The sequence below is a fragment of the Strix aluco genome, chromosome 9 (genome assembly GCF_031877795.1).
Source record: "Strix aluco isolate bStrAlu1 chromosome 9, bStrAlu1.hap1, whole genome shotgun sequence".
Lineage (NCBI taxonomy): Eukaryota > Metazoa > Chordata > Aves > Strigiformes > Strigidae > Strix > Strix aluco.
Window position 1 is genome coordinate 19859167 of NC_133939.1, and position 17045 is coordinate 19876211.

At 38.6% G+C, this 17045-nt stretch overlaps 1 protein-coding gene across 18 annotated transcripts in view; it reads left to right on the forward strand.

Annotated features, from left to right (window-relative positions):
• The first annotated feature begins 291 nt into the window (after positions 1-291).
• LRCH3 (leucine rich repeats and calponin homology domain containing 3) overlaps positions 292-17045 on the forward strand; it is a 69641-nt gene continuing 52887 nt past the window's right edge. For all 18 annotated transcript variants that reach the window (XM_074834044.1, XM_074834053.1, XM_074834046.1 and 15 more), the window contains exon 1: positions 292-575. In XM_074834044.1, coding sequence (XP_074690145.1) covers positions 338-575 — 238 coding nt within the window. In that variant the 5' untranslated portion in view covers positions 292-337. The remainder of the gene's footprint in view (positions 576-17045) is intronic.

Genomic DNA, 17045 nt, shown 5'->3' on the forward strand with positions numbered 1-17045 from the left:
GAAGCAGCTGGTACTTTGCCCACCTAGTTCAGATAGGTGTGAGCTCTCCTTGGTTGGCTGCTGGAATGGGTCAGAGGACGCACCCAACAGCGGTGAGCAGTGCTCACCCAAAAGCCAGATTACCCCAGACGGGTGGAAAAAACCCTAAAAAGGACGTTTCAGGTTATTTTTACGAGGTGCTCTGCGCTGTGCGTACCCCGGCGGGCGCGCATGCGCACTCCGCGTCCTGTCAAGGCTGGCGCATGCGCCCTCGCTGCCGGTCCCTGGGCTTCCCCGCGCCTGCGCAGTGGCGCGCGAAGCCAGAGCAGCGGCGGCGGCGGGCTGCGGCGGGGGGGAAATGGCGGCCGCGGTGCTGGCGGCGCCGGAGGGCGGCTCTGCCGTGATGCCGGCGGGGAACGCGGCGGCTTGTTCTCCACCACCTGGGCCCTCAGGTCCGGGTTCGTGGAGTCGCTCCTTGGACAGAGCCTTAGAAGAAGCGGCGGCCAGCGGTACCCTCAGTTTGAGCGGCAGGAAGCTCCGCGACTACCCTCGGGCCAGCGCCGCCAACCACGACCTCAGCGACACCACCCAGGCCGGTGAGGAACGCGGCGTTGAGGGGAGGGGGGGGCGAGACAGCAGGGAAGGGGATTAGGGAAAACGCCTTGTCCTGCTCTCGCAAGCGCCTCAGGGCTGGGGGTAGCCGGTGTGGTGGGGCCTGGCGGCACCCCATCAAAGAGGACTTGAGGGGGGCTGGCTGTCCATTCTCCCCCCCGCCCCCTCAGGGATCATTGGGGGTGGGAGGGAGGACAGCCAGCCGTTCGCTACGAGTGAGGCTTAGGTTATCAATTTACTGTCTCTTCAGTAAATTGAAGCTGGATGCATAAGGAGGAGAAATTTCCTCAGAGAATGTTTGCGCCCCCCCCAATTTCTCTTGAAAAGTGTATGTGCGGGTGTAGAGGGGGACTTCTCACGGGAGGCGATGCTTGGCACATTTCTCCTCTTGGGCCGTTTCTCCTTCACGCTTTCGCCCCCTCCCTTCGCTCTCCGCCCTTCCTCTCCGGCTGAGAGACAGGATGGAGGAGAAGTTGCAGGGTACTCCTCCTTCCTCTGCCCATCGTGGGTCTGGCCGATGAGATCTCTCCATTTGTTGGGTTTTTTCTTTGTCATCTTCGCTCTAGAGGTGTTTCCCTTATTGGAGGCTGTTTTAAAAAGAGTTATGAGGTTTTTCTCAGTACTGCCGCTCACTGATGTGGTTTTAGCCAGACATGTTCTTGGTCTGATGTATATGTGAGTGTGTGTATATACACATATATATGCGCCCTTGCCATCGCTCATCTTGTGCTGTTGACAGGAGAAACCAACTTTCCAAGAAGGGCTGTCAGGTGTGCATATGCTAAAGACAACTGTTTCTTGTGTTCTTATGCTTCTATTATTGTTATTTCTGAAAGCCGTAAGCAAGATATGAAAGGTACAGTGAACAGAAACATGTCCCTTCTCTCCTCTGTTACATGTATAAAAATATTAAGGATTTTTAAGAAATACTTTACAATGTACAGTAATCAATAGGGCTGTTTTTTCCTACTGCTCCTCAAATGTATTCATAGGAGTAGACTAAAAATTTATAGTTTCCCTGTAAGCACCTTGATCATAAGCATTTGTGGAGTATGTTTACGTATTGCTGTATTGAATAGAGAGGTGAGACTTGGGAAATGATGAGAGTTTGCGCAGGATGTAGAAGTTTTTTTAATGTATTATATAGAGTATGTTTATTTTGATTGTCTACTTGTATAAGTGAAGTAAAAGTAGTTTCAAATGGTGTCAGCATGACATTTGTTTGTAACTTTGATTACTTCCTATGCAGTCACTTAGATTTTCTGGTGTTTTGTGCTGAGCTGTAGCTTAGAAATAACTCTAAACATCACTTCTTGAAAGTTACCATGTTTGTTAGTAAGTGTGTTGATACACTGTCAGTTAAGTAATTCAAAATGGAGCCTCTTTTAAAATTGCCTGACTTCATACTCTGCCCTGTAACATCCTATTTATGCAAAAATCTGTCACTAATACAAAGAAATACAAAAAAACCCCACCCAACAAAATCATCCTGAGTCAACTGTGGCTTGACTTGAACACATCTATAAATAGGAAACTCTTCTTGTTAGGGTATAAAATTTTTTTGTTCAAAGGATTTTCTACAAATGCGGTCACACAATGAATGTGTAGTGGGCTAATCTGTAAGCAAATGCAGCATACACATTTGGGAGGGATTTGGGCTTTTTGTTTATAATACTATTCATTTACTGTACTTTTAAACAATTTGTGGGAATTCTTGTTTCCGCCAAGGTCCCCATCTATTGTGATGAATATTTGCATTGTAGTTGTTCAAGAAGCATTAAATGCTAATAAGCGGCAGTGCATACCATACACTTTTGTGCATTTATCATCACAATGAACCTTAGAAAAAAGCTAGAACTGTTCTTAAGTTGTAAGAAGCAAAGCTTATTGGAGGGGGTGGGGGATGACACATTCTGTTTAAATTCTCTGTTTTGAAGGCTGTTGTGAATAACTTAATCTTGTGCCTTTTTTTAGCATGGTCTGTTCTATGACTTTTTTGTTTTGGATAAGGCTGGGCAGTGGAGAAAAATCCATTCAAGTGTTTCTGACCCCCAGTTTTCAGTTGAGTGCTCAGCCACAAATTTAATCAACTTCTTTCCCCATATCAATTTCTTTCTTGTAAAATATCCAATTCTTTTGTATGGGAGGAGATACAAATAATATCGTATCATGTATATGTGTGTTAGGTGTTATACACACTTAAAATAAACACTTTAAATAACCTCCTAGACTGTAGACTCTGAGTGCCTTTTTCCATGCTGTGCCATGTATGTGTAGTTTCATAAAAATCGTTGGACTTACTTCCAAAGTATAAAACTGGAGACAAAATAATGTATATGCAAATCTTACTCCTTTTCATGTGACAGAATAGACACCTCTCTAGTGTGGATCATGTTATACTGGTATAGCTCATTCCCGTTCCTGCAGTAATAAAAGTAATTGCATGTCACTAACTGCATCAATGCTAAAGAGGTGGGAATGAATCACATCCCTCATTAATGTAACTACACTGCTAGAAAACCAGCATCTAGCATAGCCTTAAGCCTTAACAGAATCACTAGCCTTGCCTGGAAGCTGTTGTTAACGTAGATGAACCAGCAAAGCGGGTCAGGAGGAACCAGGCGTTAGAGATTAGATGCTTGATCAAGTTTAGTTGGGTGCTCTGAGGTTGATGATGGTGAGGGGAGAATCCCTTTAAGTAGATATCAGCCATAAGGTACATTTTCAAACGCTAATGGGAAGATGACATTTCTTTGGATCTTTTAGGGGTTCAGAGTTGACAGTAATACTAACCCTGGTGCTCAAGCTGCAATATCTTCTAAGTACCATTCTTAACTACTCACTAGATAATCATCAGAGCTGAGTTTCTGGCAGGTGTAACTTAACTTTGGAAAAATATTTGATAAACAGATCATAGAATATCTCCAGTTGGAAGGGACCCATAAGGATCATTGAGTCCAACTGTGTGCTCCTCGCAGACCACCTAAAACTAAAACGTATGATCAGATCAGGTTTGCTGCATTTTTGTTCTGTTTATTAAGTTAACATTTCTGTTAGGCATCAGTGGAAAAAATAAGTTCCTCATTAATCATTTGCCTCAAGTCATTAAACATTTCACTGGAAAGTGAGTTCTCTAGCATTGTCAGCCTCAGGGCTGCTTCTGGGCACTGCTGTCTTCCAGATGATGAAGACCAACAGGCAGCTTTTTAGACCAGTGCTCAAGGTTTGTTCTCAAAACTGAGCAGGTGACTTCAGCAGGCATTGAAGTAATAGTGAGTTTCTGGTTGTTCTGTGCTTTGGTTGGAATTAAGATCACATAATATAAAGTCAAACTGAAGGTGGGACAGTCTGTGTTTGAGAGCTTTGGAACGGGGAAGGTAACTCCCCACAGTGAGTGATGCAGTAATCCCGTCTAACGTTCTTCTACATGTGGAGTGGCTCATGTGCAAGAAATGCAGTGTAATAATAACTTAGATACTGAAAGAGGGGAAAGCAGCTGTTCTTTATGCTCATCCCTTACAACTTAATTGGAATTTTAGGAAGTGACTCAAGCTTACAAAGTTCATTGATGAAGAATGAGCAAGCTTCATCATTAACAAAGCAAGGATGTGCTTCTCATTTTCTTTCATACTCTTTCATTTAACCTGCATTATCTATCCCCATTTTATCTGGGTTGAATTATGACCCATTTGTTCGTTCCACTCTCTTTGTCGACCAGGGAATAGGAAAAGGAAGGGCTATAAACCATCTAGTTAAATATGAAAGGAAGCACCGTTGCATTTTGCCAGTGTTAATGTAGACTCTGATGTCATTATTTGACAGCTTTCCCAGTGGCCTAAAACATACATTGAGCAGGAAAGTTATTTATCAAACCCTCCCTGACAGCTGTAATTACCTAAGCCACTCACTGTCTCCACTTTTAAAGGAGAAGATGGGAATATGTGAGTTTATGCAGTATAAGAAATGGCTGTTGTATGGAAATCAACTAGTAAGATGATTCCATGCAGCATACTATGTCTTGTTTCTGGAATATATTAATAGTGAAAAAGGATAGCAAGACTCTGAAAAGGATGAAAAAAATTATCTGCTACTACCTTTTGAATGATTTTGCTGGTAAGGTGTGTCTATAGTTTTGTTCTTAGCAGCTCTCCATAGAAATGGTAAAATCTGACCATAGCATCATAAAGTCTATATGCTAAGTGCTTGCATGGATTTAGAAGGATTACAGTGACTATATAAGTCTTCTGCAGTAAGAGGTCTCATTGGTATTTTTCTTCCTGCCAGAAATTTAGTTGATATTACCTGATGAAATGTAAAACAGCTTGAGAAGTACAGTATGGCTTATACAGCAGTGGCCGTATTTCCCAAGTCTTCATTCTTAAAGCCACAACAGCAGAATCCAAACCAGCCTAAAATACAATAATTGTTTGAAAAAAAACCTCTTTGGGTTACTGTATCTTGAATGTAATTTTATTATGATCTTTAAGATAACTTGGAAGGAAATGGGATTGTTCTTTGTTCAAGTCACAGGCTATTTGTCAGGAGAGTTTACAGTGTTGGTATTTAGGTATCTAAAGCTTCAATATTAAAAATCAAAACCTAACATTTCATTAGGGTAGTTCAGAGGCTTGTGCTCGGATTTGTATGCTTTCCTCTAGCCTTACCAAAACCCAAGCAGAAATACACTGTCCAGAGGTTCTAGTAGCTGTAGGGGTGAGAAGGAGGGAGGATGACAATCTTTCCCCAAACTTTAGATGGCAATCTAGCTTGTTCCATTCAGTTCCATTTTTTGGTCTTACCTCCTGCTTGTGTCAGTCCCTTTATAATTTGACTATTTCTCCCCCTTGTTTTCTTTCTTGTTATGTTTCTGTTATTAGAAAGTCTTGATCTCATGTGTGTTCTATGCATAAATACTGACAACTCTTAATCTAGGGTAATGGAATTATCTGAGAGTGGTGCTTTGGTAAATTGAAGTCAGTTTTCTCTTTTTGTTACACTCAAAATACGGAGTGCAGTAGGCTGTTGTAGTTTATAGTTTGTTTTTGTTGAATGTGTTGTGTTGGATTTTGATGGAGATCTGAGGCCTGCAGTAATGCTCAAAGGTTCCTGGCACACAGGCAGTCTTTTTGCCTAATGTTTTATAGCAACTGGGAAAGTGGAGTCTGAGCTTGTAGTTTCTAAGCCTTGTTGCAATAAAAGTAGTATGTGACATTCAGAATGCCTTTTAGTGAGTTGAGCTTTTAAACCAAAAAAAAGTCCCACAATCAAACTTTTACTACCAGTAAACTTTTCTAAGTGGTGTTCAGGATTGCATGTGTTTCTAGTTACTTCCCTAGTCGTCTTCCACTTTCCTGCCTCCATCATGATCAGACTTTTTTTTTTTTAATGTTGTCTAGTCTGCATACACTCTTAGTTGTATTTTTGGAGGTAACTGTAACTACATAAAAAAATAAAGAGGAGAGGGATTGATAGGTGAATATATTGAGTCCTACAGTCACATGAAGGACAGATTAGAGTTCCAGAAAAAAGGAAGTGTGTTTGTTTCTCTCATGGTGTTTCCAGCCCTCTTCTCCTGTGGCTGTATTATTGGTTACTTATATTGGTTAAGTACTCCCTGAAGTCAGTCGTAAATACACAGCCTAATGTGATCCAAGTTCTATGCTGGTGATGCCAAAAGAGGAAGTTCTGTCTTCATCTCCTGCTGCACAGTCAACACCATCAATCATACTGCCTTCCAGCAAGCTGCTTCGTACTTACCTGGCTGAAAACTCCTTGGACTGCTCGCTGTGTTTTCACATGTATGTGTGCCAGCAAACAGCAAGGGTGGAAAGACTGTATGGGGTGATGAGAATGAGAGGGTCTGTTTTGGCAGATAGGTAAGCTTAAATTGACTTGCATCAATTGAGAAATCACATCTTAACTCTATTTTGTAACCTTTTGCCACTGACCTATTGTAAATTTGCTAATTATTTTCTGTAAAACAATGTGCTAGCCTTTGAGTCGGTGAGCCTAGGAATTTTTTCTTTCAGAGCGTGGCTTATAGAGCTGAATTGCATTCAGTGAAACTTTACTGCTGACAGATTTGGATCTCATGTTTTCATTTGGCAAAATACATTATTTTGTGCAAGTAATTTTAAACTGATGGTTTAGGTTTAGCTTTAGAATGCAGTAGACATAATTAGTTTCTTCAGTAGAAGAACCAGCAGTAAAGAATTAGTTAAAACAAACACTGCAAATTACATAGCATGTGTTAAAAATAAAATTACATGGTAGCTAACAAAAAGGCTATAACTCAATTCAAGGTTCTTCAGTCTGTAATAACTAATCAGGCTTGGATCTGATGGTTTCCGATGTTAGCCAAACAGCTTGAATGAATTGCAGTTGTGTATTTAGCTGAAGTCATGGGCTATGCAGTGTGCTTTCTTCTCTATCTGCTATGTCCTGCTTTCAAGAGGGGAGGGCTGAAAACCCATTCATGTTAGAAGTGTCTTGGCAGTTAGACTTTATCAGTGCATTAGAATTAAAATCTTGCTTTAGTTCTCTGAGTTATAGATATTTAGAGAAGATGCAAAGGGTAATACATTGTGGTCTTTTCTTTATAGGATTGTTTTGCGTAAGTTAGTTCTTTTGTATATATACAGGAGGAGGGCTTGCTTTTTCATTTGGAAGTCCCCAGAACTGTCCCGATAGTCCTTTACTTCAGCTTCACTTATGATTCTCCACTACAAACCCCTGCTTTCACTGACAGAGCCCAGAAGTCTCTTTAGAGTGAGGAGACTCTTTGTTCTTTTCTAGCTGGTAATGTTACTGATTTGAAAGTTATTTACAGTCGTAGTGTTCTCTAAATGTAGTTCAAGCACTCCGAAATGAGGATATGCCTTAAAAATCCAACTTGCCATGCAGCCCAGGTGTTGGCTGCTGGAACATTTGGTTTTAACCATAATCTGCTCTGTGCAGAGGGCAGTAGGATTAGCAAGCACCTATTCAATTCCTCCCCCGCCATTGTTTAATGACCCATATGAATTTTGATCTCTCTATTCTGCTTATTGTTGAAACTTAGCTCTGAATACAGAAATGTGTTATTGTTGCCTTGGGCTTTTGGGTAGTGCTCCCTACTATTGAAAAAGTTTCAAATACTATTTTTCATGTAATCTCTGTGAAGTGAAGCAAGGTAATGTTACTGCATTTTATATATATGAAGCTTGGAGTCATACAAAATTTGAAAGCATGCTCTGATTTGGGGTACCAAATTCAAAACACTTAGTGCCTGAACTTTTAGGCAACCGAACTATTACAGGTTAATTTTTTTTTTAAATGCAGTTCTTAATAACTTCAGGTGCATTGGTGACTCCTCAGGAGTACTGGAAATCAAGCCCAAAATCTAGAAAAATGGAAATATGTGATTAATTACGACCTTTGGAAAAATGAGTTTAGAAGATTTGCTTAGTATTATGAAGCAAATATATGGCACTGACAGGATGCAATCTATTTTTCCAAAGCAACATTCTCCAGCTTTCAGGTTAGCCGTCCCTTTTTCTTTCTGTAATTCACTGCTTTTTCTCTAATGTTTCTTCAACAACAGTCTCTTGCATGAGACTGTTACTGTGATCAGTCCTGATTCTCACAGGAATTTCATCTTGTCTGAAGAAATCTACTTGAACAGAAAAATCTTGAAGAGGAATGAAAATTGGTGTGTGGTTGTTAATTAAAGATCTGTGGACAGTAGATATGCACAGGAAATGAGCAATTAAAGTTATGTGTGCATCTTGGATTATATGCTATACCGTGTGTGTTTGATTTAGTAGTGTTACGTAAGTTTTTAAACTGAGTTTTCTCTGTACAAAATATCAGTGCCTTTTTCTCCTGATGCTGAATTCTAAATTCAGGCTGAATTTCTAGATTCAGTTAATTGGAATCATGCTGGCACCCATGTGACTCGTGAGCACAGTTCAAACCTTTACGTCCATCAGGGCTCTCTTACCTGAGCCAATAAAGTTAGCTAAGGGTTGTTGTTCCCTGGGACCTGTCTGTAAGAGTGGGATGCCCTGCCTCCGAGTTGTACAGATGTTTGAGAGCAGAGGAGTGATGGGATGTGCAGGTCTTGGGTTCTCAACTTGGTGTACCGGAGGGGATTGTGCTCTACCAAGTTGGGGTTCCTCGGTGTGTTTGGGTCACATGTCTTGTCCCCAGCAATATATTGTTATCTCAGTTGTCTCTGCTCCCCATTTTTTTTTCATCTCCTTCATCCCAGTTTCCATATCTTAACCTTTTCTTCTTTCCTTGTTAATCTTGCCGTCTGTCTCATTGCCAGCTCCAGTCTTCTCACCCCAGTTGTTAGCATGATAAAAAGAGGAGTAATCGATATCTTAACATTTGGTAGAAAATTCCTTTTAAATCCAAGGAGAACATTAATTTTAGGGTGCTGATGAGACAAGTAGTAATTTAAACTTCCTTAGTTCATTATTGCCGTTATTTACAGCCGTATATATTACCGTTTAGTTCAGTCATAGACCAAGGCTTTTACTGGTGTCATACATGCTGTTCTCTAGCAGTAAGAGAGTCATTGAGCACAGTAATAGCAGGACAATCAGGTGCTTGTCATTACATTGACTCCAAGCTCAGCTATGGAATAAATGTTTTTGTAGAGGACCACAACTGAATGTGGTTATGAGCCATGAAATATGTGCTGCTTCCTTTTATTCTGCTGGAGTGCCAAGGGGTGGGTAGATTTGTGCTTAGCAGGGTGAAAATTTATCTGTGGAACCCATCTATGCTAAAACAGCAGTGATCATTTGAGCTGTAAATGTGCTGCAGAATAGTCAAGTATTCTGTATTGCATGGCTCTGTTCTGCTGCCATACTAATCATATCCCATCATTCAGGGAGGCCTGTGTGTCGGGAGATTGTTTTAATTACCATTAAAAGGTACAGTATAAGAAGGAAAGCCTAGAAGCTTCACTGTTGATACCCTTCAATGGTGATTAAATGTTAACTTTTCATTCTGAGCATGGTGAAGGAAGTTTTCATGGCAAATACTACCCCCTACGCCCCCCGTAATTGATACTGTTCAATCTGTCTTGTAGTTCCTATTCTCACAGAAAATGTTTTTTAAGATCAGTTTTCCAAAATGAATTTTCAATTTAAAGGTGCCATCGTATCATTTGTCATGAGACAATATTTAACTGCAAATGTCTTACTGTGATCAACTTAGCTTTTTTTTTTTTGTTTAAGATACTCATTCACAGTTTTTATCCCTGCTTATTTAATTTTTCCTGAGGGGAAAAGAGCATTAATTTGTAATTTGAAATAAGAGGTAGAAGATTTTAGGTTTTTTTGTTAGTGCTCAAATGCACAAACAACTATTTAAAATCTTCCTGAAGTATTACATCCTTCTTTCTCTTGGCTAATTGTTATGGTGAATGTTAACAAAGGGTGTTGAGTGTGAGATTTATTCTGTCTTCACGTAGAGTAAGGAGGAGGCTAGTTTTCATTCTTTTTACAATCTGCTACTGTTTACCAGAGGGTTTATTTATACTACCAGAAATATACTTTTAGGAGTATTAATTATTAAAAAAAAAAAAATGAAGATAAATCTATAGTTTCTCTCTGACTTGGCTTGTATAATTGGAAGAATTAACTTTTTCCCAGGGCTATACTTTAAGATATCAAGAATGTGAGGGGTTTCAAAAACACACCTGTATTGTAATTATTTTGAGAACTTTATTGATTGTGGTATGCCATGTTTTTTACAGATTTAACTTTTAGTGGTTTTTCCATGTCACTACCTTCATCACAAGTTCAAGCGTGCAGATGGTTATGATCATGTTGAATAAATATGAAAAATGATAAGTATGAATAGAGTGTGGTACAAACTACTTGTATCCTAGATCTGAAACTTATATTTTGTTTTTGAGGATACTTTTGTGGCTACAAACACCTCTACATACCATGTTTTCTGAAAATTTATTCTTTCAGATATTGAAAATACGATGACAGTACTATATTACAGGTTGCAAAGCTTGATTGCTGTTCTTGCTTGTTTCAAAATGAGCATTTTTGTTCCTTAATGCAAGAATCTCTTCCAGTTCATAGAATTTCATCTAGACCAAAGTATTAAAATACTAATAAAATAAATCTTTGACAATGGCTTTCCATTACAGAAATCTCTATTCCTTATGAAATTAACATGCTTCGTGTTTTTCTTGAGTTTAACTTTTTCTGCACCATTAACATTCTGTTCAAATTAGGGAACAGGTAAGAGAGTTGTGTGTACTGGTGTTAGTTAAGGAGTTTACAACACTTTGAAGAGAGAAGGCACAGAGGAAGTGGTAGTTCCCCCCACCCCCATATTTCTAGTGCACATGATTTGTGTGTGAATTATGTAACTGAGTAATACAGATGTAATCTTTTAAACATCTGCCATCTCTGCTTTCGCAAATATAGGCTAAAATGAGAAGTGCATCTGTTAATCTGTTAAATTCTTTGTGTCAACATTATTGCAGTATAATTTCTATTCAGAGTCCCTGTAGTGCACTTCAGAAAGCGGTTAAGAAATAAGTCTGTGGAAGTTCCATTTCAATAACATGTTGTCAGTTTGAAACTAGACCGTTTAAATAGCTTTTCACATTTAAATAAAATTACAGTACTATTCAGTTCATATTCCTTTTTCTTAAAACACATCTTTCCTCTTTGGATATGTAAAACAAAAGGCAAAAATACATATTTTTATCAGTAATGCAATTGTTGGCACAGTGCTGCCAGATTTGCAGGATTTAAATGGAAAAAAGTTCTTCAGTTTTAATAACCACTGTTGTTATTCTAATCAGATTTTCAGACAGAAATGTGATTTTTTTTTTTAATTTATTTTTTAAAACCTGACTGTATCCTTCCCATATGATGCAGTTCTTTTCAACTCTTGACCATATTGAATATGTAATAAAGGAAATACAAGGGTTTTTTAGAAGCATGCATTGCAAGATGTATGAGCAGATTCTGAGATAACTTGAAGGAGGTGTTGTCCCCGCTGTTTTGGGGAAGGGGTTTCCTCTTCTAGTGAATGACTACGGCATGTGTCTCTGGGGCTTGCTCAGTATAGTAATGAGAAAAGTACCTGATACCTGACAATTGTTGGGGATGACAAAAGCAAAGAAACAAAAAGACCTGAGTAGAATCATGAGAATTTCTCTTTGCTCCTGCATGGCAGCAGTGTGATGCAGTGCAAGAGGCAGAGAGGATCTGTCTGTAGGCTTGCATGGCTACCACTTCACTCTTGGAGAAGCAGTTTACGCTTCTGTTTTTCTCAGCTGGGGATATTTCAGTTTGCTGAACTCTGGTGTCTATTTTTTAATCATATTAGAAAAAAATACGTTCATACCTAAAATAAATGATACTTCTTAGATTTGTCTATTCTATTTCCATTCTCTGGTTTTGACCATAAAGAAATCCTTCTACCACTGCACTTCCCATCTCTTGGCATCTTGCTTTCTCTAATTTGTGTGGTACATCCTGCTTCCTCGCTGTTTGCATGGTGATACCTGCTTATGTCAGAGGCATTTATAGAAGAATGTGTTTGGTGTATTGTCTGAGAAGCAAAACAAAGTCATGTAATTTTAAAGCTAGAAAACAGTTTATGGCCCATGAAGAGAGGAGGAGAAAACATAAGCCATCCATCTTATTGGGGGCTTGAGTTTAATTTCATTTCAAGTTTTATATTGCACCTAGACTAAATTTGTTGAAAGAGATTTTTTTTTATATGCCTCTATTTTATTTCCATGCCAGTTGATTTGAAACTATATTACTACATTATGTGATCTCACAAAATGGCATGTTGTGCAGGGATGACAGTATTTAGGAGGAGCTGGGGATGTTAACAGTTATAAAGCTGGAGCCATCCTTTTTGATAAGCAAAAATAGTTTGTGGTGTTACGGAGATCTTGATTCATAAAACAGTGTCAGCCTACCTCTGACAGATAGCATCATCCGTGATGAGAAAGAAGATGAATGAACAAGAGCTTAATACATGTGTACATACATATAAAATTGTAAATGTAACTTTAATTTTGCTTCACACCTGTAGCATCAGTGTAACTTCACTGTAATCAGCTTTATTTCACTCCAGCTGTTCAAGAGCTTTCTCCATGTTACTTCCCATGTGACAACTTTTCCATGTAGCTCTTGTGACACAAGAGTCATTCCTGCTGTATTGTCGGTGTTAAATTTTTCAGGAGATGTCAAACTGGAGTGGCAAATTTTCATTTACCAAATTTTTAATCAGTTTATGGCATCTTGTCTTATGATCGCTGCCACTCTTGCTGTCTTACTCTGCATCAATGAAATGCAGTGCTCTGTGTTTCTTTTATGTAGTATTTCTTGTCACAGTTGTAACAGCTGTTTCTTCTTTGGCTGTAGTTGCAGTTTAATAGAGATGGGGAAATTCTTGTTTTTAAATAGTGTTAAATATAATCAGGTGAAATATAAACTAAAATGGTTGTATTTTCAAATATATTTTATGGTGAGACTTTTCACAAGTTTCTTATTCTTGCTTTATAGCAGCCTAAAGAGTTTTGTTAGAAGTATAGATATATTTCTGTGCTTCCACAGAAGTGGAATCTGTCCAATCAGGATAGATTTTCTTCATCATCTTCTACATACAGTAATGAGATCAATACTACTTTCAGGGCAAGAGAAATATTCAGTACCATCACTATTGTTAGTGTTTTATCATGATTTTTCTTTTTGTATCAACTTCAAATATCCTGCTTGACTCACATTTTCCTACCCTCACTGCTTTCTTTTTGCTGATCACTTCCATATTTATACTGAAGCTAAACCAATCTTTTAATGCTGTGCCGTTTTTATAATGTCTCTAAAAAACTGCATATCAGGGCCAATTATTTTCAATGTATAACCCTTCCATTTTGCTGTGTGTAATTTGTTGGCTTATTCTTTGTTATTCAGTGAAAATCAAATTTGTAATTCCAGGACTCTTAAGCTATCCAGTACCCTTGCTGCATCAAAGCCCTTCTCTCCTGTCTCCCTGCTCCTCTGTGCAGACTTCTGAAAGCAGAAAGTTGTTAAAGTTGAATTATTTCCATTAAGTTCTTGATCAAAATTCAGGGAGTGATTGTTGCAGTGGGACTATTTTCTATGGGTTTTTTGCAGTGCTGGAACTACAAGTTTACCTGCTGTTTCACCTAAGTTGAAGACTGTTTTTCCTTTTTTCACCCAAGCCTGTTATCCTAGTGAGGTTTTGGGAAAGATAAGTGGATTGAATAAATATTAAACGTATGTTTTTAACAATGCTCATAATTTTTAATAGGAAAAAAATAATAGATGGATATAGAGGTTTGAACATGGACTTACAATGTGGCAATAGTTCTAGCTCCATTTTCAAAGCTTTTTTTTATGTCTTTTGCTTTAGAATGATTTTTTTTTTTTAAGTCAATTTCTTTAGTTGGGTAATGCCTTTTGTACCTGAAGAAACTTTATCTGGAGGGTTGGGGGGATGAGTTCAGTTACTGCACACTTCCCCTCGCTGCTAACTTTGTGAAGCACTCTTGTAAAATGAAACCCTGCTCTGCTGGAACGCAGTCAAGTATTTCATAAGCAGTGGGCAGAAGGCAGGGTGTCATGTTGCGGAGGAGCAGTAGTATGCTTTCATACATTTTGAGTGTCATGCTTGTGTCCATGTGTTAGCATGTATGAAGCAATTTCTCTGTAACTTTGAGGTTTTTCTGTTTCAATTTTTTACATATTTGTGAGTGAACACTTTTTTAGATAAGGTTTTTTATATAGAGAGCACTCTAAAAATACCAGCAGTTAAAATAGTCATTATGAAATGGAATAATGGAGATCTTTGGAAGTGGAATTCTCATCATTGTTGTGCAGTGTGGGCAGTCACCACGCAGTTTTTCTTCTGTGGCTCAGTGTTCGTCAAGAATTCTTCTAGCAAGGCAAAAAGCTTTCATTCTCCTTTTTCTTCTGCTCCATGCAGTTTATACTGAGCCGGTGTGGAGTTGTCACATGCACAAAACAGATGTTTCTCAGAAGGAGCTGGAGGGACAAAAACAAGCCAAAAACTTTCAAAGTGACTACAACAATTCGAGATTAATTTCCAGCACAGGCTCTTAAGAGCAATGTTTGCTGTTAAACCTTGACTTAAGCATTTTCCTGAACCAGGGGTGGGTTTGGTTTGGTTTTGAAAAAAAATCTATTTTTAGTTTAGTTGGATCAGTTTGGATTTTGTTTTGTATGTTTGCCAGGGATTCATAATGTTTATTTTTCTGTGAAAAGATGTATACAGCTCACCTCAAATATTAATTTGAGAATGTAACAATAATTTTGATAACCATGCTACTAGTTTTTAGCAAGCTTAGCTTTTAAAAAAATGAAGATGTATGATTTTGTGACCACTAGTTCTGTAGTCGTTGATCCCTGCTTATGTCTGCATGGTGTGTTTTTGACTGAAGGTGACTTTTATGGTTTCCAGATTCAAAATTTATTTCATATTATGAACATACGTTTTGGCAATTGCTGTCATTTATCTCCTCATTTGGCTGTTCTCTGTGTTTGATACGGGATATTTTCCATATATATCCTATACTGTTGTTTTATTTCTTGACACTAAAATGGCTTGTACTGCACAGATGACTTGGTAAGACTCCAGCCCTTTTTCTAGAATTCTGGCAATAATTATCCTATTGAAAATTGCAATGCTGCTTGTGTAAAGCGTAACAGACTTTTTTTTGTTAGGGATGATGTCAGCATGAGAGATGGCCTCAAGGAGTCATTAAAAGAACATAGGACTTTTGACTGTTGGACTTTATTGACTTTTCTCCTCAATAAAATACCGTCTGCTGAAGACAGATCAGTGTCTGCCACGATATGAGACATATTTGGTGACCTTACTGTGTAGTCTGATGAAGCTGTATCTAAGTGCCGTAAATATGGAGGCACTCTGTTAAGAGCTTCAGAGAAATGCGGTAATAACAGGCATAAAATTTTATAGAAATGCTTGCCTTTCTCTGAAGGTAATTGGCCTTTTAATGTGAAATTACTCACTTTGCTTTTTAGGACCTTGGAATTTTCAGTTCTGGTTTGAGCTGGTTTGTTTCTAACTCTCCACTTAAGACATTCTGAAATGTGTTCACAGCTAAAATGTTTTTCTTTATGGTCTGTCCATCTATTGCTGACTTTAATATATCATTCTGCCTAAGCTGTCTGTGGGGAAAAAGGAGAGTAAGGTAATATATTTTGAACTGATTGGTGAAATATATAGGGGGGAATATGCAAAACTAACATGATACTAGGAGAATTGTAGCTGTTCTATTATTTGACATATTTTATGTGAAAATACTTGTAGATGGAAATTTTTATGTATAATATTAAGATGAATTGAAGTCATTGCTAGCTTTTAGTAAAATACATAGATGAATGGTGGAAATATGAAGTCTTTGTTGGTTGCATTTTACATTTCCAGCCCTCCCGACTGACCTGTGTTTTGTGACAGATCTTCTTCCCCAAGTTGCAGTTTAGTCACAGAGCCATGGGAATTGCTATATAAATGAGATATTTCACCGATAGAGATGAAGGCCAGAGCAGAGCATTAAGCAAAGTGACAGTGACATACAGTTGTTCTCACTGATAGTCTCTTCAGACAGAACTCTCAATAGGTATGAACAGATTGTTGAGGATGGTTTAACAATGTAGTAGGTGTATTTAGAGTGCCTAAGCTGGTTGTGGGAGCACCAGCTTGGTGTAAATTTGTTCGGAAGGCACTGTGCTGCCTCACAGGGCTTTGCTAACCTGGCTCAGTGCTGCCTAGGAGGTCTTGATACTCTTCTGTCAGCAGTGTCATTGCTTATCATTGTACACTGTCTGCATTATGTTTTATATTAACCTGTGTTGTGCTTTATCCATGTTATCTGACCCTTCCCCCTTCTTTCTGAATGGATTTTAAACTGTAGAGTGTGGTATTTAGCATAGTATCTTAGAGCCTAATCGTGAAACAGAGGAACTAATATTTTAATGTTTTTGGTTTCCTATCTTCTTTGTGAGAAGTTGTATGTGCGGTATAGTTTCTTGGCGAGAGTTTTTTCTATTTTGCATACCTTCTTTGAACGGTACCTTGTATACATCTGCATGCTACAGGTTTTCCATGTGAAAATGGAAAGGTGAGAGAAATGGAATTGAAGCAGATGGTAATGTAAGTGATGACCTTGAAGCCTTCTGAGTGCTTACTGCCCAGTCTCTGGACCATGAGCAAAATGTGTTTCTTTAAACTTGTGGAAGTAAGGAAGTGAAAAGTTGCTACATAGAACATGCAGCCTTCTCTCCTTAGATGTCTTCCCATTGCAATGCTAGCTCAGCCCTCTGTTCTGGAGGTGGCAACTTGTGTTGTGTCCTGTACTGAAGCATATTTTTGAATACAACTTACCATGATGTGCAGACAAGTTG